The sequence below is a fragment of the Leptodactylus fuscus genome, chromosome 5 (genome assembly GCF_031893055.1).
Source record: "Leptodactylus fuscus isolate aLepFus1 chromosome 5, aLepFus1.hap2, whole genome shotgun sequence".
Classification (NCBI taxonomy): Eukaryota; Metazoa; Chordata; class Amphibia; order Anura; family Leptodactylidae; genus Leptodactylus; species Leptodactylus fuscus.
Window position 1 is genome coordinate 79,712,959 of NC_134269.1, and position 27,452 is coordinate 79,740,410.

A 27,452-nucleotide genomic window follows, 5' to 3' on the forward strand; every position below is an offset into this window, starting at 1 on the left:
TATCTTACAAATAAAAGAGAATAACTTTTTTGAACTGCAAGGAAGATGCCAGAGAGAAGTAAGAACTTTAGTTTAAGTAACCAGTATTCCAATAGAAAAAGAAAGTGAACACTGCACGTGTAACAGCACAACAAACATTAGACGGAATTACTTGGGATTCAAAGATAATAGATGACATTGAATCGTGCAAGCAAATGGAAAGGAACCCATTACAAAATAAGACACTATCAAAGCTTAGATTGCACAACAGAAAACACCAGACATGTATCTCTAGGATAAGACATCTGTGACTACAGCATCAGCAGTTACAGAGCCATGTGGTACTTATCCCACCTCTAATCTTATACCTATGCCTTTAAGATCTGAAAGTGATCCATGCTGGTCAATATTTAGGATCAAAGGGCAACTGCCCTAATTCTATTTCAACATTTGCCATCTGTCGTCCATTGGCACGTCCATGCTTATTCCATTTACCTTCTCTCTTATATCGTGCCTGGTTCTTTTCTTCCTCCTTTCTGTGATTTTTATTTTCTGTGTTCCTGTAAGAAGTTACTCTTTCTGGCTTTCTACAAAAGAATAATGTTAAAATTACAATCTGGAATGGTTCACATTGATAAAATCATACATAATTAATATAAGGCGTTTATGCTGTTCTTCATGACAATCCTATAACTAATGTCCAACAACTAGTTGATAGCAGCAGCAGAACTGCCTGGAAAATGGGATTCATGTAATGCACAGATGTCAGGGTCTGATTATAAATGATACTGGTAGCTATACAAAAATATTATAGAATAATCCTTATTACATTTCCCCTGTAGTAAAATGAATAGCTAGTAGCAACTCCCCCCCAATATCAGTCATCTGCTCTTACTAAATGTCCTAATTTCCTTCTCTTTTCATTCAAGTCTTAACATCATGGTAACAGTATCATTTTGTGGTTGTTGTTAGGGGCTAAAAATCCATTGCAAGTGCAGTTGAATTCATTGTGCAAAGTTTAAGTGTCAAACCAAATAACGTATATGTAAAAACCCATACATTTTACATAAGCACGCTGCCTTGTCTACAGGAGCAACTGTTATTTAAAGCGATTTTCCGGCAAAAAAACAATATTTAAATAAGAAAAAATTGAAATTCAAATAATGAAACATTTTGCAGAGTTTTAAAGTTTTCCTCTCGTGGTGACAAGTCTTTCTTGACCAGTTGCCAATGAATACAACCATGAACCATCAATGTTCTTCCACTTGTTAGAAACCCAGTCTTGTTTCCTTACTGTGGCCAGGTTATTGTCTAATTCATGTAGTATTCCTGCCTGATACCTGAGTTTCTGACAAGTAACATAGACCATAGAAACTTCCTGCTTTTGTGGTCGTATTTGTTGGCAACTGATCAAGACAACAGATTGCCACCAATAAGATGATTATTAGAGTTGAGCGAGTACTGTTCGGATCAGTCGAGCACGCACGCACGCGGCGGGTTAAGCGGCCGGCTGCCGTCAAACCGGAAGCACCAGGTGCTTCCATTCATTTCAATGTGTGCGTGCTGTTTGGATCGGCTGATCCGAACAGTACTCGCTCATCTCTAATGATTATAAATAATCTTAAAACTCTGAAAAATTTTAATTGATTTATTTCAATTTACAAAATTGCTTGTATAACAGTCTACAAATTTAAATATGGTTATGTTCATGGGAAAACCCCTTTAAGACACAGAGTTCTGGAGAATATCCACCAACCTTGGTCCGTAAGGTATAGAATATGAATTCCCAAAGTAATGCCTGTACACAAATTCATCCAGATCTTCAAACACCCCTCCAGTGTTGGTTTGATATTCTTTCATGTCTTCAAGATAATCCTCAACATTTTTTACAAAATCTGTGAAAAGCATCTGATCATGAATGAAAATACCATTTGGGAAAAATCTATTGATGAACTCTTCTAGTTCTTCCCAATGTTGGAAATTATCTACTTGTTCCTGTAAATATACTTGCATTAGGTCATTGAACTCTTCTACTCTCACGGGGTCCAGAACCTTGTTGAAGAGGCTGATGGATTCCTGATGAGCACAGTCGTATACTCCGGAGCAGCCCTTTTTATTGGGGTAGTTCTTGATCTTCTCTTCACCGTCTGAGTCCCAGGCAGCTGTACCTTCAAAGCGTTCATTACTTTGGTCATCTTGTGGATCTTCGTATTCATGGTGACTGGCTGTTGCTTTCTTAGTATACATTTTCTCAGTATCAGTTTTGTACTCACGGCGCACTGTGCGAGCTCCCTTGGTTTCTTCCCTTCTCCTTTCGCCATGTTTCCTATTGCGGTTTTTATCAAACATACCTCTAGTGGTGTCTTTGAAGTGCCTGAAAGTATTTTTCACAGAATCTGAGAACTTCTTCAAATTCTCCTTCACAGCTTCTTTTGCTTGTTTGATCTTTTCCTTGTGATGTCTCACAAATTCCTTGGTAGAATTCTTCATGGCATCAAATGTATCTTTTACTGAATTAAAGAATGTATCTTTTGTTTTCCTTTTTGTCTTACCATTAGATTTTCCCTCCCTAGAATGACCACTTTCTTGATGAGATTTCCTAGATTCCAGTTTCTCATTTTCTTCCTTGGTCTCAATGTAAAGCCTTTCCCACAAATCTGACCTTTGTTGCTCAAAATTTAGTTTTTTCTCTAACTCTGAAAGGCGGCCCTTCAAGTCTTCTATCTCATGGTCACTTTCGAAGGAGGCTGCAGATGATCTCCTCTTACTTATTTCCTCCAGTTCTACCCTTAGAGAGTCAGTAATTCTTCGCTCATTATCCAACTCTTGTCTTAGCAACTGGGCTTCATTTAACAGAGTCTCCTTCTGTGTTCGGAAGTTACGAATCTTCTGCCTTTCCTCTTTCAGATGTTCTTTTAGCTTTTGGTTCTCTAACAGTATGATCTCATGCCTTCCCTTTTCATCAAGGTTTCTGATCTGCTCTCTTAGTTTCCTGAGCTCCTCTTTCAGAGAGGATAACGCTTGTTCTTCTTTCTCCAAAGACTCCCTTAGATGTTGGTTTTCCAGTGCAAGGTTTTTCTTTTGTACCTCAGTAGTTTTAAGGCTGGTTACAAGGTCTTCTGCTTCTAACTGAAATATTAGAATAAACAAGGATTACTTATTGAAGTATTAATTGTTTTCTACTTCTTGTTCTTAAGTCTAAATTATTATTATATAAAAGGAAGCAGACAATAACGGTGCTGCTCACTCTGCTGTCACAGCTATCTTTTACAAGAGAAACCGTGTGCTGTGCAGAATTCATCTTATGGCAAATATGAAATGAAATTGTGGTGGCTAACATAGCTCACCATGCTGCACTTTTCTTTATGACAAAAGTGACATAAACCACGATAGAATGTTAAAGCACTAGTAGGGGCCACACGGTGGCTCAGTGGTTAGCACTGCAGCCTTGCAGCGCTAGAGTCCTGGTGTTCAAATCCCGCCAAGGGCATAAAACCATCTGCAAGGAGTTTGTATGTTCTCCCCGTGTTTGCATGGATTTCCATCCCATATTTCAAAGACATACTGATAGGGAAAAATGTACATTGTGAGCTCTATGTGGGGCTCACAATCTACATTTATAAAAAAAAAAAAAAAAAAAAGAATGTTAAAGCACTAGTGTGAACATGGCCTCAATTTAAGCTTATATGACCTTGAAATGTTTGCGGCTCTGTCCTAGGAAGCCTCCTGGACCCAGTACAATTGCTGGGTGACAGAAGGATACTGTCCATGCTGGAGAACAACTCCCATCCCATGTATGAGACCTGACAGCACTGGGCAGTACTGTCAGGGACCGACTGCTTCACCCCAAGTGTGAGAAAGAGGGTTATTGAAGAGCCTTCCTCCCAACCACAGTCAGGCTGTATAATCAACATCAGGCTAAGTGGAGATCACTCCGCACAGAGAACTAAATGATCCTGAAGTCTTTCTTTTTCTTCTTAGTTGCTATGACTCCTAGTATCTTTTTTTATCTGCTATGAGCTTGTATGAGTGCTTTTGTAACATATATTACTGTATTATCATGCTGCTGCAACACATTGAATTTCCCCATGGTGGGACTATTAAAAGGATTATCTGATCTTAGCACATTTGGAAGGCTGTTTTTCCAATCCATGAGGTCTCTCAATACCCTTACTCACTGCATAATCTCCTGAACCTATTTTACTTTCCATTTGTAGAAATTAAAATTTCACAACAAAGGAACCACCAAAGCTGCAGAAAGTAACCAGTAAACACAATTGTTCCTTATATATTACAGGTATTACTAATTTGATCTAGTTTGTGTGGGGATGGCTCATGCAGAAGGGGTGTTAGTTCTCAGTAGGGGTTATATCATATTCGATCTTCATATCTATACCTACCATAATTGCTGAAAGAAAAAAACCAAAAAAACTTTGTTGCCCATAGTAACCAATTATGTTGTTTTCCAGACTAAAATATGATTAACTGGTTAATAAATATACCCCACAGCAGATTAGAAGCTATTATGGAGAAAAATGTTACAGAAAAACAAGTGCAAATACAATGATAAATTTGAGCCAAAGTTTTTTGATGGATCTTCATTTTTTTCCCCCACTTTAAGCATTGAAGAAAGGGAAGGATTTTTGCATAACCCGTCAAATTTGTTACCTATGCCATAGGAACATTTTTGACCAATACCCAGCTTGCTCTGAAACATCAAAGAGGTCAAAAGGCTGACTCCTATTAAGTATAAATAAGTAATCCGTAATAAAATTTTGACATCTCAATAGTAATGACTACCGTAGTTTGTTTTCCTCTATATACATGTGGAGGTATTTCATGTTTTATTCATGTTATTTGTATTTCATCTTCATAATAACACACTGAATAAACTGGCCTACAATATGCAAACCCCAAAACAGTATACATGTTGCTACTGGATTTTAGAACCTGTGATAAATTGTTCATGTTCTGCTGCGTGAATAATTCAGTGCTGCCTCTTAGGTACGGCGTTTAGAGATGAATTATTAACCGAGGTAACAATCTCAATGAGGGAATCCCTCTCTAACTCGGTTACTGGAAGCCTATAAGACACTGCTGTTCGATCTAAAGCTGCAAAATGTTATCTGTCCATTTCCCACAGAATATATAAATAATGTGAATAATGGTAATAGGGGATTACAACTCATGAAAGAAGTATAACAAGATACAAACAAAAATCGAAGCAGCAGCTATAATGGTATTAGCTATATTGTTTCTAGACTGGCAAATTCATAGGTGAGTTGTAAGCTGCAGCTTATTGAGTGGGAAGAGGGGATTATTGAAATAATTAGGCTAGGGCTACACAACAACTTTGGTCACATGAGATCATGTGATGCTAAACAATGTGTTTCGTTTGTGTGTTACTTGATGTTGTAAGTTCAATTTGTTTGCTAGCCGTATGCAGTTTAGAGTTAGCAACACCTATCAGACATCCCAAAAAATAGTAAAAAAAAAAGTGGACATGTTACAAGTTAGACATAGTCGTTGATGACATACATTGATGTCTGTGCAACTGAAATTCAGTGGGTTTGGATTTTTTGGTTACGGTTGTTTTGCGTAACTAATCTAAACACCCTCCGTCCACCTATTTTCTAAATGACATAAGTAAGCAAAAATGTATATTTACCCATATTGCTGGGACAATCATGTGACTGACCCACGGACATATTCTGATTATCTGGTGACAATCCATTTCCCTGTTTCCAGAAAGAGTAGGTCACTACTACTCTCCACCCCCCCAATCCTCCGTACCTATCTTATTCCTGTCCAGATTTCCTTCTGCAGGGAACCTCTCCTCCTCCTCTTGAGACGTCTGCTGTTAAGCTGAAGCCGAAACTCCATCTCTATTGCGCAAGCATGGGAGCCCGAAGTAGCTGCCCACGCCTGCACAGTAGAGATGGAGTGAAGGCTACAGCACAGTGACGGGAGTTCTTCGCACTGGTAGTCACAAAAGAGGAGGATCTGTTCCCCACAGAAGGAAGTCTGGGCAGGAAGACGCCAGGTAGATATAAAGGGGTTGGGCTGAATTAGTTGAGAAGAGCTAGTAGTGGACAAGGTAGCTAGGGAGACAGGGAGGGGGGAGGAGTGAGAGGGGGATAGTGTGAATGCCTTCAACTACCAGAATGCATTGCATTAGGTAAGAGAGCAGGATGTTACACCAAGTAAACAAATGCAGAAGATGCTAAGCGCTCCCAGAGAAATCCAAAAATCACTTGAAACACTGCTAAACGTATTTGGGTGTGCTTATTAACCCATTAATAGCACTAACAAAAAAAACGTTTTTTTTTGCCTGAAAAAATCCTTTTAAGTTTAAAGTTTATGCAAACCATTTCATGAAAAAAAATATTTGTTTATAGGTGCAAGAGGTATTGCTGGCAGATTCCTGTATTGTTTTTTAAAACTGCTTTTTAAGTTATACCTATCTGTGATTCTTAGTGCCCATCCCTAATACATAATGTGCTCTTCCCTTCACTTAGTGCCGTAGCCTGTGACAAAATGCATCTCAGAGGTCTTCTCAGAGATATGAAGCCAATTCTTTTTATCTAACCTGTTCTGACTGTGGTGCACAACTTTTGGGATGAGAAATGTTCTTATTATCAGAAAATACAATTAAACAGAAACCCACTAAAGTTTATGATTTTATCTGGTCTCTTCTAGATTACAGAAAAAACAATACATTTTGTAGGTTTGCTAGTTGCAATGTATGGAAACAACATAGCAATCACCTTTAGGTCATTGTGTTTTTGTTTTAGTACATGGTTTTCTTTGGTGATTTTATCCATTAGGTCTTCAAGGGATAGTACTAAATCTTGTCTCTCTTCAAGGTCTTCTGTAAGCTGTTCCACAACTTCCTGAAAATACAAAACAAATTCACAAAAAGGTCAAGATTATCCAGAATTCTTTGACAACCCCAAATTTTGTAGCCATCAGTTTGCAAAGATTTACACAAAGAACATGAATGAAAAAGTTTCCTTGCTTAAAGGGATCCTATCATTAAAACACAATTTTTTGTGACTAACACGTAGGAATAGCCTTAAGAAAGGCTATTCTTCTCCTACTTTTAGATGTCTTCTCCGCGCCGACATTTGGTAGAAATCGCGGTTTTCGTCGGTATGCAAAAGAGTTCTCTCGCAGCCTTGGGAGCAATCCCCAGCACTCAAACAGAACAGGGGGCGTCCCCAATGCTGCGAGAGAACTCTCCAGCACCGCCTCCATCTTCTTCAGGAACAGACTCTTCATGCGTCTTCTTCTGGTGCTGGGGGTTAAACCGGGATTTCTACCGAACGGCGGCGCGGAGAAGACATCTAAAGGTAGGAGAAGAATAGCCTTTCTTAAGGCTATTCCTACGTGTTAGTCACAAAAAATTGCGTTTTAATGATAGGATTCTTTTAAATCATGGGATTAATCCTGAAAAGTGAATCCAAAATATATACATAGGGGAGCTTATAGAGCATTTCATCATTGTGTCTTCCAATTTTCTTTTCTGTAACAAACTTGCCACACAACCTGTATGCACTCCAGTGCCATGTTTTCTCCCTGTACATCTTGCAGTAGGGTGGGTAGGTATGCTGGACAGCACATATAACGCAGCACAAATGGACTATTTGGTTTGTGTTTGCTATCTGAACTTGAACTGCTGACCTGTTTTCCTGACTACTCATTTGGATTCTTCACTGTAGTCTAACCCTGCTTGACCTCAGTTTACTGACTACTTGGTCATCTACGCTTCTGGCAAATTCGGCTTTACATTATCGACACCAGCTATCACCGGCCCAGCTTTGGGTACCTAAGTCTACTGGATACTCAGTTTTTTTTCTTTATAATTAAGATGCCATTTTACGACTACAGTTAAACTATTCAAAAACATCTGTAGCTCCTCAAACAATAGTAGCTAGAGTTACTCACCTTCTGTTCAACTGTGGCTTCTTGGTCCCTTTGACACTGAACTAGATCATCCTTCATTTCATTAAGTTCACTCTCATGGATTTTGTCTACATATTTTTGCCGTTCTAATATCTGGATAGTACCTTTTTTGATAAAAAAAAAAAAGGGGGGGGGGTGTCTTTTAATTTGCATTCCACAACAGCTGCTTAACACATTTACAGAATTAGATAGGATATCTCGTGACTATTCCTAAAATATAAAGGTACTAAACGTGATGAACTATAAAAAAAAATGATTAATATTTGGGTAAGGACTACAGTGCGACTTTGGAAAAATATCACATTGTGGTACCGTTTTCACTGCAAGCTGTAAAATTGAAGACAGCAGCACTGTGGCTCAAATGTTACCACAAATGCACCACAGCAGTTGCAAGAAATCCAATCCAATTTTAGTTTCATGGTAACTTGCAAAAAGACTGCATTCACTTTCATTATTTGCAATAAAGACAGCGCTACACTGAGATTTCTGACCACAGGACATGTATCACAACCAAAGTCATCTTGTAGCCCAAGTCTAAACCTGTATTGAGATGATTCCAAAGCAAGTTTATGAGCAGACTCTGGTTCAGAGGATCAAATGGGAGGCGATCTGGGAACATCTTATAGCAAAAACACTTACCATAAAAATGTCCAAAGCCCATGCTTATCGCTATTACTAGGGCAAGGATAATGCACTTGTTTAAGCTGCTACTCATCCACCCCAGGGTCCTTGGAGCAGGAGCAGCGGGTTGTTCAGCAGGTCCTCTATTCTCACATTCTGAATTAGACTTCTTAGAACGCCGGCGTCGCAGAATAGGAGCAGAATCATCACTTGCTTCATCATTACTTGAGTCTTCTCCACTAGCCTGGGATGAAAACACTGTCGAGAGAAACCATAACACAAATCTCAAGCAGTTCCATGAAACTTTTACCAATCCAAATTATACCTGCCTACAAACAAGACTAGAGATATTAAAGATCACTTTACACAGTACAGAAGCTTCCTCTGGGAATCCTATTAAGAAGAAAAGGATCTTAGCTGCAGAATCTCCCATACTATCTAGAGAATCCAAGGAAATGGAGCTCATGCTTAGCCCTCCCTCTGTTCTATCAGTGACCGAGGTCCTATAAAAGTATTATGTAACAAACTACCCATGTAATTAATTATACAATATTAAAATAAAATAATTTTATTTTTAAGCCAAAGTCTGTAACTTTTTTCCCCGATTCCACCCAAAATAAATGCTAACTATGATACAGCCCTGATTATTACACTCAGCCATATCAAAATGCCAAATATTGTTTAAGCTAAAGGTACACTTTAAAAGGAATATCCAGCAAGTAAGTTGTTGACTAAATAACTATGAGCCTCTGGACTTCCTGGTCCCTGTTGACATAAAGATGTGGCAGGTAAATGCTTCATTCCTCTGCTCTTTTGTCTACATGCTGACCAATGCCAGGCCTATCGTGTGACCTCACATTCACCAACAGCTATACACTAACTCTAATATAACAATACATGTACCAATAATGTAGTATATTTGGAAAGAACACCCTGTTCTACAATTACTGAATTATCAACAGTACGCTAGTCTGCAATGTTTGCTTGGTCTTGCTACCATTACATAACCAATATTTTACCATAAGTAAGGGGAAGTTCACACTACCGTCAGTGTCCAACAGGTAGTGTCCGTTCCTACTGTCTGTTCAAAATCTCGCACGGACATTAGGAGCGGACACTAGCTGTGTCTGTGACACTTGTCATTCACTTAAATGGCGATATATATATATATATAGTATTCCATCACAACTGTATGATTCCTGTGCCCAAAGTTCATCCCAAAAACTATATATTCAAACACACTGGTAAACCGTGCACCTATTATTTTACATGGATATTTCACATTTGGTTAGAACTATCGTGATCATTTTCTTTCCTTTTTTTCACAAAATATTAGTTATTTGTCACTGCTTAGATACAGCAGCATAGGCATACCACTGTAGCTACTACATGCCTACAACTGCAAATAAAAAGCATAGTAAGCCCCACAAAATATGGGTTTAAAACAGAATGGTTGTGTGAAAAGTAAAATTTTAACTGAAAATACAGATCTCCTTTAATCTCCGATGTTACTTTATACAGAATTCACAGACTATATATATCAAAACTCTCTATATAGAAAAGTTATGTGGCTAGAAATGTTAAGAACATGAAGAAATGTTTACAACAGACAGGCCAATGAACACATATTGGTTAGAGTACTAACATGCTTAAAAACAAGCACCAAGAATAGTGTATATTAGCTACAGTACAGAGTTTCTCCAATTATATAGCTGTGTAATATATGGCTTGAATGTTGCTCTGTTTTTATCATTATGACATACTAAATATACTGCACTTGGTGGAATCTATTAAAACCACTCTCAGCATGATTTGCTAGTTCAATCCTTTTTATGTACGAAGTGTGGAGCACATTACAAATCCTCATTATACAATGTACTCATTGATGCAATAAAGACTAATAAATTATAGCTGGTGCCTGCTGACTCCACTGGTCGGCTGTATTCCATCATTTTTACTTCTAACACGTAGAAGATACATATGAAAAACATGTACGGTACATCGGTTAGTAGTGGCGGCAGAGTTTGTGCATTACTGGTGTTAGCAGGTTTATCTTAAGATAATGTCACAAAATCAAGACAGGAGCATGCCACCGCCCTTACATTATCTGCCATCTTCCTCACTGCTCCAGAGCACACTGAGGTGAAACATATGGAAAGAAAAGCCAAGGGTGGAAAAACAAGGAAAAAGAAAGATACACATTAAAGGAAACATGTCACATGGAAAATGCTGCTGAATCTGTAGACAGCATGTTATAGAGCAGGAGAAGCAGACTATAGCTTTATGGGAATAGACTCAGTATAACTGGTCATTTATATCTGTGCTCACTCTTTGCTATAATGTCAAGGAGTCAGTACTATCAATGATTGACAGGCTCCCCTCTATGACTGTACATACAAAGATAGCTGTCAATCACTAATAGGACCACCTTCCTAACTTAGAAAGAGCAGAGAGTTCATTGGATACATACAGGTTATACTGAATGTTTTCCTACAAACTTCTACATCTGCTCAGCTCCTCCTGCTCTATAACATGCCATCTACAGAACAGACTGTATTTTTCATGTGACAGGTTCCCCTTAAATTACAAAGCAACAACATAATTAAAAATATTGTACATAGTATAAATAATTCTTATTCCTTATATCAAACATATAACTGGCAGGTAGGTAGCTTGTGGCCACCAAACCTCGAAATAGCTTCAGGCAGTCTTATAATGTAGACTTTGAAACTAAACAATAATTTAAAGAGGACCTTTCACCACTTTTGGGCACAGGCAGTGTTATATACTGCTGGAAAGCTGACAGTGCGCTGAATTCAGCGCACTGTCGGCTTTCCCGATCTGTGCCCGGTGTAAAGAGCTTACGGTGCCGGTACCGTAGTGCTCTATGGTCAGAAGGGCGTTTCTGACCATTAGCCAGGAACGTCCTTCTGCCTCGCGGCACCAATCGCGCTGTGCTGTGGAGCGGGGAGGAACGCCCCCTCCCTCTGCTCACACAGCTCGTCCATAGACGAGCATTATCAGGAGCGGGAGGGGGGAGTTCCTCCCCGCTCCACAGCACAGCACGATTGGCGCCGCGAGGCAGAAGGACGTTCCTGGCTAATGGTCAGAAACGCCCTTCTGACCATAGAGCACTACGGTACCGGCACCGTAAGCTCTTTACACCGGGCACAGATCGGGAAAGCCGACAGTGCGCTGAATTCAGCGCACTGTCAGCTTTCCAGCAGTATATAACACTGCCTGTTCCCAAAAGTGGTGAAAGGTCCTCTTTAAAGGGGTTTTATGGGCTATAGATATTGATGATCACAGTATATGGAGCCATAAATGTACGATGTACAGTGGCTGTCCCTGGTTATTGCAGCTGAGTTCCTGTTAAAGTGAAATAAAACTAGTACTAGGATATGGATATATCAAGATACATTATGTAGCCCTATTTAGGGCGTTACAAAAAGGAAAGGGTTATGAATTAAGGTGTACCTAGAATCATAAAATAACTTCTCATAAATTAATATTGCAAGAAACTTTGTAGTATATCTTATTAAAGGTAGTCTATCATTTGAAAAACTCATTTTCAACTAAAGGCACGATGGAATAGCCTTTAAAAAGGCTATTCTACTCTTACCTTTACTCTTTTGATTCTTCCTGACGTTTCTTCAAAATTCGGTTTCTTTTGGTATACTAATGACGATCACGGAACACCACAGGCATTCCTCCAGCATTCCGAGCACCCCCCATGTCATACCTGTCCACTGACCCTTTCATGCTCGTGCTTCATCCCCTCCTCCTCTTCTCTGGAACTTGTGCCTTGCACTGGCCTCTGACACCATGCTGCATACGCAATCTGGTCTGCCACTGCAGGTTTAGGTAGACCTAACTGCGCATTCTCGAGCGGCCATTTTTTGGTGGTCTGCTACATCAGACCACCAATTTCTAGTGGTCTGGAGAACTGAGCACACGAGTGCCGTACGCTCGTGTAGCAGACCACCACAAAATGGCAGCGCGAGAAGGGGCCACACGGTGGCTCAGTGGTTAGCACTGCAGCCTTGCAGCGCTGGAGTCCTTGGTTCAAATCCTGCCAAGGGCAAAAAAAAACAACTGCAAGGAGTTTGTATGTTCTCCCCGTGTTTGCATGGATTTCCATCCCATACCCCCCGCCCAAAAAAAAAAGACATACTGATAGGCAAAAATGTACATTGTGAGCCTTATGTGGGGCTCACAATCTACATAAAAAAAAAAATGGCAGCACGAGCATGCACAGTCAGCTCTGCCTGAACCCAGAGCGGCAGAGCAGATTGTGCATGTCCAAAACTTTAGATAGGCACAGCGCAGCGTCTTGTGCAAGGCACAAGTTCTAGAGAAGAGGAGGCGGGGACGGAGCACAAGCATGTAAGGGTCAGTGGACAGGCATGACATGGGGGGTGCTGCCTCCACCACCCTTCTCCTTAGACTTCTATTTTTCTTTAATAAGGTATAATACAAAGTTTCTTAAACTCACCTGTACTATTAGTAAGCTATAATATAAATGAAGGTATGCTTTAGGTTAGCTGTATGAATGTCTTCATGTAGCTAAAGCTATAGTTAGAAGTGGAGCTGACTTCAATATTAAAATATGAAAGGCTGCCAGACTAATGGCATTAAATATACAACCAACCTTAAAAAGTCAGTTGGTAGTAATGTTTCTGTTTAATATCAAGTATCTGAAAAGTGAAGGAAATAAAAATTCTGAATATAATGAATCTTTAATCTGGAAATTCTGAGAAAACAGTAATTACAGTTTCTATTTAAGGATGGTAATGAATGTTTGCTATGGGAGGATGCCAGGAATGTTTAAAAAAATAAAAGGGAAGAAACTCGTGAAGCGTGTATTTATGAAGAACATTATTGGTATTGTTTTCTATTATTTCTGACAACAAAAATTGTACTCTGCTGTCCTACTATTGTAAAAAAAAAAACCGGAAAGCTGCCAGGATTTTGTTGCATTTGCTCACATCTAGCATAGTAACGACTATAGTGGTATTTCAGAGCCATGACAAAAGTATGCAGTGAACAAAACTTAAATGTGATGTCTCGGAATTAACACAATGAAGTGTGTGATGGTTGGTGGTCCCTCCACTAGTATTCTTATAGGAGCACAAGTTCTATGCCCCCATCTGAATCGAGTGGCATCAGTACAAATACTTGAGTGATACTTCATTCAAACTGTGGACAAGGGGCCCTCGTTCTCTTGATCTGTGGGGGCCCCAGTGGTGGATAGGTGTAAGTAAGTGATAAGTGTGTTCTGGGATAAGCTCTTTAGGCCCTGCTCATCTCTACCTTTGTAGCAATCCATTTACCTAACGGACTAAAAATGTGCAGCAACTTACCAGCTTCTGGTTGGTTGAATGTATACTGGCTACTAGAAGAAAAGCTCATGTTAAGATCATTGATTCCAGACAGATCCCCTGTAATCTCCTCCTCCACAGGCCCAACTTCATCCACTTTGGGAGTTTCCAAGGTAACAATGTCGGAGTCATCACTAATGGCCTCGCAGTGTGTATCCTCACCCAAAGCACCTCTCTCATTATCATGTTCAGCATGCACAGGTACATTTTTTGGTTTTGTGTATGATCTGTAAGAAGGCAATTGCTGCAAGATAAATAATAAAAATAGTTGTAAAATAAGTCATCTCCACATATTTAATTAGTTTAACCTACTGGATCCTCCAACAAGTATCTAATTTTTCTAGGGGTAGCTACAGTGAGCTAGCCAGCCACTTTCTGCTATCAGGACAGCTATAAAAGCTTACTACACACTGCCTTCTAGGTTCCCTCTAGTGGTAGCTGCAAGTAGCTTAACTTTTATATCTACTGTGTGTCTATACAGGACAATCTGGAGCTTTGTATCAGAAAAAGAAAGCTCTGACCACTATGATGAAAATTATAATAAGAACAAAATTTTGTTCTAACAACCACAAAAAAAAAAATCAAAAAAAAAAAATCAAAAAAAATGTCACCTTTTATTGGAGATTTTGAATTTCCATCTTAAGTAAATATAGTTGGCCCATGACCCCTATGTCACAAGTGCAGAAGATTTTATTACTGAATAGGACATGGTGCAGGGGCGAGGGGGCACTCTAATTTGGGCAGAGAATTCCTTAACAATACTTTGCCATGCTTTATTTTACCTCTTGTTGGTCTGAGCTAGCAGGAGAAGTTGTAGCTGCTATTAATAAGCTTCTCCCTACAAATAGGCTTAGGATGAGCTGTAGTCATTTAGAACAGTATTGGCATTTTCCATGTGGACAAGCACAACTCCAATAATTAATAATTTCATTAACATAAATTTCAAGGGCTTACAATTAATTGGAGCACGCACTCAACAATGACAACCCCCCCTCAAAAAAAAAAAAAAAAAAATCAGCAGATCAACTTTTCCAAAAATACCTGCCTTTGGTTTGCATGTGTTTGAATCATTTATGTTAATAAAGTTGTCAGCAGCCAGCAAAAAATAGTCTAACTAGGCTATCCAAAATCTCCAGCCTAGTAAATAAAGGACACTAAACCACAAACAAGTCCTTATGAACCAGTGGTTTAATCTCTTAAATATCCCGAATAAAAAGCCTGTCTGTGTCCAGAATAAATAGAAAAGTACACAGACACTGGGAACATGCGTAATGAAGCAGAAATGTATTGTCCAAGCTTCACTGAAAAACTGCTTATGTGCTAACAATCAGTTATAATCAGGTAACTATATACTTTTTTTTTTTTTTTTACCCCCGGCACTGACAAACTTTCAATATGGATATTTCAAAAGCTAAAATATTAGTCTACACAAATCCTTCTGGTGATCCTGTGTTCCAAATTTACCTAAAAAGGGTCCCTTTAAAATCCCTAGTAAACATAGTCCAAAAAAAACCCCCACATATAATAGCTCAGTCAATTGTCAGCAATCTAAAAAGTGACTATATATCTGCAGTATATTATAAATAGTTATTCCAAGGTTGACAAGCAGTGATAACAAAGACATTCTGCATGAGATCTCATCATATGACAGGCTTAAGAAAACATGTAACACGTGAAACACAGCTGAAGGGAATAAAACAGTTGTTCCTTTATTAACCTCTAAGACATCATGGGAACAGTGACCAAGCGCATATATTACAGTGACCGCTGCATTTTTACATTTATAATGATTCTTACATTTCCTATGCCTTTCCACTACTTAGCTTCCAAAGGGTAAGAATTTTCAGAACACTACAGGAAGCCTACCACAATCAATAAAGCTTCTACACCTTTTAAATGCTGTTATAACTTTCATTGCATATGAAAATGAGTTGTTTGGTGTACCCAGGGTATGGCTGAGTTTTTTTGAAGTTTTCAGCTGTGGTTGCTACCCAGCATTGTCCCCTAACAAAGCCTGACAAGTCCCAATGTGTGGCGATTACAAGTCTAAAAGGGGTTCTTTGGCCGACATGGCATTGTCCAATGTGCACCAATCAGCTCATTTGCATATGGATTACAAATTGATTTTTTTTTCACACCTCGGTATGTGCACTATACCACTAACAGCTCCTCCAAGAGCCTATAAGTAGTCTAGAAGAGATTTTGATGGTAGTAGACTCCCTTTAATACTGATAACCTATCTTTTGATAAGTCATCCATATCAGCTGACTCAGTGGTGTCCTGGGTGCCCAGGACAGGGTGGAAACTTCTGTGCAGCTATCTGGCAGTGAAGAGGGCAGCTACATCGACTTCTCCTCTCACACTTCGATGCTGAAGAGGGGGAGGGGCGGCACCTGCAGATGATTTCTCTGCTGCCGATCTTGTCCTTATGGTAGGGAAAGGATGGGGCCCCTGGGCAATTGCCCAGTTTGCTTCCCCAACCACCCCCCACCCCCACCGCCAGCCCTGGGGCCTGGTTTAATTCCAACCGGTAACAGCCTATTAAGGAAAAAAACCTGCAGGGGTAGCGGCTGTCGCCATGCCCCTAATGTTCCGGGCTCTGTGGCAGCCGCTACCCCTGCTACCCTGGTAGTTATGCCACTGAGCTGACTGATGATTCCCTGCTGCTTTGGAAATGGGGACAGCGCTATTCACTGAATAGTGGTTGTGAATGGTACTGCAGCTCAGACTCATTCACTAGAATTGAATTGAATTTGGGAAGTTCACAATAAATAACACACAATAGTCTATCGATAACTACATAAACAAACAAATTATTTAAAAAAAAAAAAAAAAAACGGTAAACCTGACAGAAAAATGTGACCCGAGCCTTAAAATTTACATTATCATTTGTAATGTGCTTATAATTTACAGATATGCTAGCAAATTTGATATTAATATCCCAAGATGATTGCAGTACCTCAGAAGCTTCTGGGTGATCTTCTAAGTGAATATTTTCCACATTTGATATAGTAACCACATTGCTGGAGACATCTGCATTGAATATAACAGCGTCAATAGGTACATGTTATGTTTCACAATGTACTCTCTATAAACCATGTTCATATGCTATTACCTGCGAATCCAGCCGAAGAATCTGGATGAACATTTTCAGCAATCGTACTTTGTTCTAAAGCAAGTTCTGGACAAGGTTCGACTTCAGAGTGAAGAGTCTCTATATCTGAGCCCTAATAAACATACAAGAAAATGAGTACATTAGGAGACGTCTGGGTAAATTATTAGTAAATTAATAGAGGGTTTTGCATCTTCAGTACAATTGTATGAAGGCTATTAAATGCCACTCTGGAATTGTCAATTAACTGGTTACCTATACTAAACCCATTAAAGGTACTTTCACGCTGCATGTCGCAATGTCTGCTTAAAAGGGTTGTCCAGGATAAAGTGAGAATGAACCCAAGAGCAACGCAGCGGCTCAGTGGTTAGCACTACAGCCTTGCAGCGCTGGAGTCCTGGGCTCAAATCCCGTCAGGAACAACATCTGCAAGGAGTTTGTATGTTCTCCCCGTGTTTGTGTGGATTTCCTCCCAATCTATAAAGGCATACTAATAGGGAAAAATGTACATTGTGATCCCTATATGGGGCTCACAATCTACATAAAAAAGTGATAATGAACCCCTAAACTAAACTTCCAATTTACTTCAACTAAAAAAAAATAAATCTATAATTACCCATAGCCCTGGAGCAGTCATGTGACCACCCCAGGGACATTTTCTGATAATCCGGTGACTTTTTTTGTACAAAGATGATTCTTCTTAGGTATATATGACTTTTGGCTCACCACAGAATTGAGTGATCTGTAGTAATCCAGGTTTGTAGGGGCAGAGGACTCACATAGCCTGGTCTTTTTTTGTTGTATAAACCCATACAAATCTATCCAGCCTTGTTGAAATGAACAAATCTGTACTTTAGCGTACTCAACTACCATATTATACTTTTGCACCTGCTTCAAGGTACATAAATGAAAATGCAGAGTCAATTGTTGTCTTCTGACCCTCAGTGTATTAAACATTAGAGAGATCCCTGTGCCGAATAAACATGCCTGAAGTGTCAACCTCAGCAAGATTGCTAACTCCTGTGGTGGGAACATGGTGTGTGTGTATTATATAGTATATATAAATGTAGAACTGTTTAACTCGACTTTCTGCAGCTTGATAGCCAATATCAGAAGACAGCAAAAGCCATTAAAACCCATTACGGCTTTTCCCCACATCGCTTTTCAGAGAAGGCTCCTGATTCCATCAACTACAGGGAAACCGCCAGTGTTTCTGTAGTTATAATTGACATACTGCGATTTCCAAAACCACGATTTTGAAAATCAGAGTGTTTCCGCTGCGTGTATTTTCTGCAATGTGTGCACGGGATTGCAGCGACTGTAAAACGCCACATCTTTTACCATATATTTTTAGACTAGTGCAGTCTTCTGCACTACTCTATACGTAAAAGGAAGGTATAATGAGTACACAGTTTATGGCTTCTATCAGATTAATCAAAGCATATGGATAAATTTGACAGTAGAGGGTGCTTTGGTGGACATGAACAGGAATTGGATGCATCAGGCTTGCATTCTTTATGTGCTAGAATCACCTAGCAATAAATCTGTAAAAAAAAAAAAAAAAAAAAAAAAAAAAAACCGGATAAAACTAGGACAGTACACAGATGACATGTGTGGAGTCAGTTTTTTTTCTTGGCCCCATAGACTTGCATGGCTAAGAAAAGGATGCAGATCGGATTGAGGTATAATTTTGTGGGAAAAGATTCATTATAATCTGTCATTTATCCATTGACATCTCTACTCTTTCTATCTTGAAATGTCAAGGAGGCGGTTCTATCAGCGATTACCAGCTACCTCTGTATGCAAAGTCATAGGGGAGACTGACATGACCGCCTCTTTGACTTCAATATATAGAAAGAGCAGAGATTTTAATTGATAAATGACAGATTATGCTGAATCTTTTCCCACAAAACTATATGTCAGTAGGCTCGGCTTCCCTTGCTCTATAACCGGGGTAGGGAACCTTCGGCTCTCCAGCTGCTGTGAAACTACAACTCCCAGCATGCTCCATTCACTTCCATGGGAGTTCCAAGAACAGCAGAGCCAGTATGCATGCTGGGAGTTGTAGTTTTGCAGCAGCTGGAGAGCCGTACGTTCCCTACCCCTGCTCTATAACATGCTTGCTGCACGTTACACTGCATTTTTAATGCAACAGGTTCCCTTTAAAAGGTGGAAAATCCTTTTCAATGTTAACTGAGCTACAAATGACACAGAATCTAAAAACAGCTCATCCAATAAATTATTCATTTACACTGCTCTAAAATGCAAGTGGCTGCGCTCAAACACTATGAAGTATAAGTTGGGTAATTGCTGGTGGCAGGAATAATTCAGAAAAGCAATATATGAAAACTGCATCAGTGCTCTATTAGAAGATGTACCATACCTTTTAAAGCCCTGTTCACACAGCATTCTGTGTATAGCCTCTACTATAGAACCATACAACCACATGTCAGCTATTACTGTAGTACAACTATTTCAGTATAGCACAATTCCGTGATTAAATGGCACATTCTAGCATTTGTACTTATGACCTTTTATGTATAGCATGGTGCCCAACGTACAGTGTTTGTTACAGTTCAATGTAATCAAAATACCTATGGTAGAGCAGTATTAGTTGCAGGTTTTGCCAAGTGGGTTACGACCACTGGAACACGGATTAAAAGATATATTACTCCCATACACCTTGACCAAATAGGTTTACACTGATACCCAGGTAACAGCTAGGGGCACTAAATATATACACTAAAAGTCAAAACAATTACGCACCAAGAAGTTGTTAGAATAAAATTAAACTTTCTATGTGTCAATGTAATAAGGATACACGGTAGTGATCACAATATTATAACAAAAGGATAAGTTTACAAGTGAAAGGAAGCTCAAGTACCGTGTTGGGCCACCCTTAGTCTAGATACAAGATGAGATACAGTTGGGTATAGTGGCATACAAGTTCCATATGGTGTTCTGTGGCACATTTGCCAACAGATGTTGCACCTGAGCCTGTAGGTCCTGAACACTTGTAGTTTGCCGATGCTGGTTCCATAAATGAGTGATTGGCAATAAATCTGGTAACTGAGTGAGCCAACACAGTATCACAATCAGGCACAGACATTTGTAGTAAACCCTGTTGTGTATGGATGAGCATTACCCTGCAGAGAAATCCAAGTTGGAAGCCCTACCATGAGAGGCAACAAATATGGCCACAGGATGTCCTGCACATATTGCTAAGCTTGTAGAGTTCCTGTACTACTACTAGAAGTGACCGACTGTGGTGTGTGATGGCTTCCCAGATCATCACACCAGTAATTGTGTGTTTCTCCACAACAAAGGCAAGATTGAAGCGCTCACCAAAAGTCCTCCATATTGGAATCCCAAAAAGAGTCTGTATTATTTGCTGAAGACAATATATAGTTCCAATCTGTAGCAGTCCCAAGTTTCTCACTCATGACACCACTGCAAACAAAGGTAATGGTGGCTGGTTGTCAATGGCAGGACATACAATAGGAGCCATGACACCAAATTTCCTTCTGCTAAGTGCCTGGAAATGAGCTGGGCAGAGACAGGGATGCATAATGAAGTTGCCACCTATATCTGGATGGTGAGAGTTGCTTGTACTTGTCAGCAAATCAAATGATCCTCTCCTGGTGGTCTGCCTGGGACGTTGAGAGTCTGTCATTTCTGCATGCATGCCCACTTATAAGTACTGCTCCCAATACCTCCTAACAGCTGGGTTAGAAAGCCTAGATGACAGGCATTTTGTCAAAACTAGCATCCTTCCTGCTTCTCTCAGTCCAATGATGCACCCCCTCTCAAAGTCTGTCAACTGGGAAAAATGTCTTTCAAAGCATTGTGGAGAAATGTCTAGCAGTTAAGAGGTTCACTACCCAAAAGTAGCCTATGAAAGCCTTTTATAGGGAAGTGGGAGAAGCGCTTTTACACACTCTTGTGGCGAAACTCAGAGTCTAATCAGATCACACCTGTAATCCTTTACATATCTGCCTCAGACATTACTACATCTTGAGTTTTGTAATCCAACATTTCTATCTGGGTGCGTTTTTTGTTTGTTTTTTTTTATTTGTCAAAGAGTATATATGACTATACCATATATGTCTTATAGGCTGTGATTATCACAACATATACCCCTAATGATGATCATAATCAATCAGTCAGTCATCAACGCCCTTCCTCATAGCACCATATAGCACTGTACTGTGAGAGTGGTGAGGAATGCTTCCCTCCCCTTCTCATAATACTCCTCCATAGATGAGTACTGGGGGGGGTGTTCCTCACTGGGCGGTAAGGAACGCTCCCCCTCTCACAGCACATCCATGACGTTGAGCGGTGGGGAACGCCTCCTCACCACTCTCACAGTACAGCACAATAGACGTTTCTGTGAGGAAGGGCGTTTCTGACTGACTGTCAGAAATGCCCTTCTGACAGTGAAGAGCTGTGGTACCAGCACCGACAGCTCTTCACTGGGGGCACAGAATGGGAAAGCCGATAGTGCGCTGAATTCAGCGCACTGTCGACTTTCTAGCAGGGTGTATTAAACCACAAGCCCCAGGTGGTGAAAGGTCCTCTTTAAGTACCCTGGTAAAAATTGGAAAAAGCCTAAACACTGTAACTAAAGTATAGAGAAAAATTCCTTACCTCATGGTTGATAATTGTCCATCCACATGATGATTCACTGTCACTTGAGTTTCCCGACATTTTTGCTAAAAAAACAAAAACAAAACAAAACATAAAAAGCTCATAAAAATTCAGTACAAAATTAAATAGCACTCAGAGTTAACTGATTTGTACACCAACGTACACTGTGTCCAGACTTCTGCATGGGTTCATGTCCTACTTTATTATTAACTCCACTCAAGCCTCCTTGACATAGACAGATAGCACAGAAATACAATTTAGCAGTAACATAACACAAGATGCAATATAGCTTCCTGTGGAGTAGGTGGAAGTCAGCAGGAAGCAAACAGCAGAATATTACTTATTGTAACCACATTGCTGTCGTGGCGTGGGCTCTCTTTATGTAGCATATTCTAAGCATAACTAGGTTACAAGAACAGGTGTCACATATACCCTTGTCTGAATGAAGCAACGGAACTGCTGGAGACAGCTGAGTTGTACTGGTGAAGAGAGGTGTACTGTCCATTAGACATGTTAATAGGTATTAAACTCAAAGGGACATCAGGGACTCATACTGGAAGGTTTACTGCCTAAGCCTCAGTAGAGAGTTAAAGCAGGCAGATAATTCTTGGGACATGTAGTTTGTCTATAGATTCACTACATGTTAATAACAGGGATACAACAAGGCAGAAACTAAACAAAGACAAGAATAGGCTGCACAAGAGAACAGTACTGCTGGGAGTATTGAGCACTGCTGTGGATGGATTTGCAGATAATTTTTGGAAACTGGATAACCCCTTTAAAGGGGTTGCTCGTGATAAAATGCATTTTCTACACTAATCTAAACACCCTGCCTACTTTCTAAGTTACATACTTTAGCAAAAATGTATATTTATCCATATCCCTGGGACAGTCACATGACCACCCCAGGCACATTTTTTGATTATCTAGTGAATGGAACATCACCAATACTCCCACCCCAACGTACTTACCCGTCTTACTGTCCAGACTTCCCATCTAGCTAAACTATTCCACCCACTACTAGCAGAGTGGAAAAGGGGAGGACACAGGAAGGCTTGGTAAGTACTGATGGGGATGGGGAGAGATTAATGGTGATGTTCCGTTTCGAAAGCAGTGAAACGGAACATCAACAGATTATCAGAAAGTGTCCCTGGGGCGGTCACATGACCGCTGCAGGGATATGGCTAATTATTAGAGATGAGCGAGTACTGTTCGGATCAGCCGATCCGAACAGCACGCTCCATAGAAATTAATGGATGCACCTGGTACTTCCGCTTTGACGGCAGCCGGCCGCTTAACCCCTCGCGTGCCAGCTACGTTCATTCATTTCTATGCGAGCGTGCTGTTCAGATCGGCTGATCCGAACAGTACTCGCTCATCTCTACTAATTATATTTTTTTTTTAAATTGAAGTAAATTAGAAGTTAGGCAGGGGGTTTAGTTTAGGGTTAAATCTTAGTTTATCCTGGACAACCCCTTTAATTCACACTATACGCAATAGATCATGGTGCAGTATAATCAGAGTTGTTGGACATAACATGCTGTATAGACGCGATAAGCTACATGTTCCAAACAACATACAGTGGCCCAGTTTTATTATTATGGTTAGGACTAGAAACGGATGTCAACTTGGTACATCTTCAGTCCAGTGTGGCACATGTAGTTTGGGTAAAAGTTTTTGCTTGACATGCTAGACATGTGGGCGTGGCTTCTGAGAGAAAGGTATGCGGCTTAAAACATGCCAGAATGTGTCAAAACTGTGTTATACAATGCTGTCTCAAAGTAAGTTAACTAGAAGGTGGTATAAATGTAAACTAGAGTCTAAAGATACACCAGATTTATCATCCAGCCAGTGATAAATCTGGTGTATTGTCACACTGCCTCTATTAGTAAATCTGGCCAAGGCTGTGCAGCTTTAAATGCAAATGAAGCAGCAATATTACAAGTAAACAGGAACAGCACTGACTCTGTACTGGGGAGGAACCTCTCACATTTGTCCCTGCAAATATAGACTACTTCAATGTGTTAGAAGTGACTTTACTAGAGGGGAAAAACTATGAGTGCTGACACACAGACGTTTTCAGAAAGCAGAACAAGCCCAGGCAATATAGAGATTGTAAATACACACGGTATATACATCGTAGAAGACTGTTCCTACAGTTTACATATAGAATCATTCTACATACAGCAGAATGCTGAATAACACTGTAAATGGATTCCATTATTTTACATGGATAATGATTTATAACCTGTATTACAGTCAAGTTTACATTAAACGGGTATTTACAACTCGGGAGGGGTATTTACATCTCACAAAGAGTATACCATAAATGTGTAATAGATTACAGGTCCCACCTCAAGGATAACAGCTATCTATGCATTGAGGAGTCCCCTGATCCCCATATCTTATTTGTGTATATATGCCGGCTCTCTCCATTCATATTAAAGGAAATTCTGAAAACAGCCAAGCATGCAGCCTTGCCTCTTTTCAGAACGCAGCGAGCCTGTGTATTTGCCATAAATGTGTGAGATAAAAATACCCGTTTAATAACCATTTCTGCTAATTCCTTTGGGCCGTGAACTTTATCCTGTGGCTTTACAGCTGTTGCAGAACTACAATTCCCATAATGCCCTGCAAAGAACTGTCCTTTATACCATGTTGTAGAGCCTCAACCTGAGATAGTGTCACAAGTTAGGCTACATTCACATCTGCGTCACAGTCTCAGGTTGGAGACACCACCACTGTGTAAATACAAAATTCCCAGGCAAAAAAAAGTCCTGCAAGTCCAAATTTATTGTTTAATGGTTTCACTTTAAAAAAGTGGACACCCAACGGATCCCATTAAAGATAAAGAAGACCTTTCATCACCTCCAAGTCCACTTCTTTACACCAATTACTATCTGCTGCTCCACTGATTCTGGCACAGTTGGAAGTTTTTCCATAGCCCTCACCATTCCCGAGCAATCAGTGCTGTTAGTTTTGGTGCCTGATATACTATTTAGTCTCTGTACTGTCAGCAGTGGGTGTCAGACAGGAGCAGACAAGGGGTGCGAGTCTGTATTTTGGCACTGGCTGCCTCTGATTCACATCCCCTGCCTAACAGTGCACTTCTGACATTACAGGGCTTAAATGGCACATCATGTACCAAGAACTAACTGTGGGGGCTAGAGGAAAAAATTACAACTCAGAATCAGTGGAGTGGTGCCTATTAAAGAGGACCTTTCACCATATCCGGGCACAGGCAGTTCTATATACTGCCAGAAAGCTGACAGTGCGCTGAATTCAGCGCATTGTCGGCTTTCCCGATCTGTGCCCGGTGTGAAGAGCTTACGGCCCGGTACCGTAGCTCTTCTATGGTCAGAAGGGCGTTTCTGACCATTAGCCAGGAACGTCCTTCTGCCTCGCGGCGCCTATCGCGCTGTGCTGTGGAGCGGGGAGGAACGCCCCCTCCCTCTGCTCACAGGGCTCGTCCATAGACAAGTATTATCAGGAGAGGGAGGGGGCGTTCCTCCCGGCTCCACAGCACAGCGCGATTGGCGCCGCGAGGCAGAAGGACGTTCCTGGCTAATGGTCAGAAACGCCCTTCTGACTGTAAAGCGCTACGGTACCGGGACCGATAGTGCTTTACACCGGGCACGGATCGGGAAAGCCGACAGTGCGCTGAATTCAGCGCACTGTCAGCTTTCTGGCAGTATATAACACTGCATGTGCCCAGATATGGTGAAAGGTCCTCTTTAACAAACTTGAATCGGTGGAGGTGGTGAAAGATCCTCTATAATGGGGTCCAACAGGCTCCGGATGTAACTGCTGTTATAGCACTGCCTAACGCCAGTGTGAACCTAGCCTCAGACACAAAACACAATGTTCTAAAATAATGTTTTCCATATTCATTTATCAATGGCTCTCTGATTCACAATCTAACAGCCCAGTAAATATCCTACTTTTTAGAAGAACTGACTGTACCACTTTCTACCAGCAGCATAGACGTTTGTTATCTGTCAGGGTTTGTAGTGCATTTTATTATTTCCTATTACAGTCAACATCTGCTGCATTTTCTACCACAAAAAAGTGGAAAGAACACTAGGAAAAACACATCACATGTTTTTTTTTGTTGCTGATTTTTTTCTGGTTTTTGAGACAAAGCCAAGAATTGCTTCAAAAACAATAAAATAAAAGGCTTTTATACTTCATTTTGCTAAATCCACTCCTGGCTTTGGTTCAAAGCACAGCAGCAAAATCTGCAATAAAAAGCTGCTTTTCTGCAATCTCTACTGAAAGAGGGAAGTTTTTCCTGACAAACCTCATGTATGAAACTGCCCTAAGGCTGAGGTCACAAATTCTAGAAAGCAGTGTTTTGGGCCTTTGCAGAAACAAAGGTCAGAAAACGCTGCATTTTACAGTCTCAGAAAAAAAATCTATGGAATTTTTTTTTTTTAAAAAAAAAGCAGTGAAACACAAATGGTTTTGATGCATTTTTTTTCCACTAAATTTTTGCAGTGTTTTTGAGCTGCGATTTGCTTTGTGTGGCCTTAGCCTTGGTACAATGTGGGCATAATGTACATATATTTACAGCAGACATGGCTATGCTGAGGGCAACCAATCAGATTCCAGAGCTCGTATTGCCACCTGCTTCAGAGAAATGAGAGCTGTATCCTGATTGGTCGCTTGCAGCCTGTGGTACTTTCCATAAATCACCATGTCATGAGCTTGTGTGCCAGTGTGGAGCAGACGCCCAGGGAGAACATCCTGCATACACCCTGGATTCCTGTCACATGATGGTGGTTACCTCTGAAAACTCGTCACGACTTCATATGTGATGCAACGACCTGCAAGATACGGCTGCTGCGACCATAACAGGGCACTATAATGAATATGCAAGCAGTTATCGCCCGCAACATATGGCCAGCAGCTCGCTTATCCTCAGGACATGCACACTAATACTGACAAGTCTCCTTATGAGGCAGGCGCCTGAAGAAACGCTACTCTATTGTTCCCTCTGTTCAGAATCAGAACAATAACAAGCAGCCAGCAAGTCACCCAATTATCAGGACTGCCCCCACTCTCAGGCCAATGTCACCAGGGACCCGCACCGCAACCCCCCAAGCAGACATGACACCCCACCACTTGTCATTTACCGCTGAGGAGAAGGCAGGCCCTGGGGACCCCCACTCCCGCTGTTTACATGGACTGCGCTCCTCCGCCTGCTGCTCGGTTATTGTCACTTCCAGTCCCCCAGTGACGTCTCTACAAAATAACAGCGCTGGGAGAGGACCAAAAGCAGCTGCTTCAACAGGGGGCGGGGTCTGCAGGCGCTCAATGCTGGGAATTGTAGTTCACCAGGTCGCAGTAAGAGAGCGGTATCTCTGAGGTGAAACTACATTTCCCAGAAAGCACAGCGGCCGAGTGGTAGTTGTCAACAAAGAGGCGAGGCCTAGAGGCGGGGACGTCCCCGGCACGGTTACTATAGCAACATAGGTGCACACATTGCTGGAGGTCCGGTGAGCGCTACTGGAGCAGGTAGTACATGGAAGCGGTTAGTACATAGCGGCGGCTTTCCTTCGCTGTGTATTGTTTCTCTGATATGTTCTGATATGAAGCCATGTGTTGTGTCTGGCTGTAGGCGGCCATGTATGTAGTTTCAGCGTCACATACTGCCTACTGAACAGATCAGGATGTCATTGGGGGGATTCTCACTGCGCCAGCTATGTCCTTTTGGACAAAGATAGAAATTGTCAGTTTTTTATGGC

General features: G+C 40.7%; 1 protein-coding gene across 1 annotated transcript; it reads right to left on the bottom strand.

Annotated features, from left to right (window-relative positions):
• Nucleotides 1-8: 8 nt before the first annotated feature.
• Nucleotides 9-26,972, bottom strand: CCPG1 (cell cycle progression 1). The gene is made up of 10 exons (XM_075273508.1): nucleotides 26,841-26,972; nucleotides 21,706-21,770; nucleotides 17,062-17,173; nucleotides 16,906-16,979; nucleotides 13,929-14,190; nucleotides 8,584-8,823; nucleotides 7,927-8,048; nucleotides 6,747-6,872; nucleotides 1,736-3,108; nucleotides 9-566 (listed from the first exon to the last, which is right to left on the bottom strand). The coding sequence occupies exons 2-10, from the start codon at nucleotides 21,763-21,765 to the stop codon at nucleotides 383-385; spliced, it is 2,553 nt and encodes an 850-aa protein (XP_075129609.1). The 5' UTR covers nucleotides 21,766-21,770; nucleotides 26,841-26,972; the 3' UTR covers nucleotides 9-382.
• Between the last annotated feature and the right edge of the window lie 480 nt (nucleotides 26,973-27,452).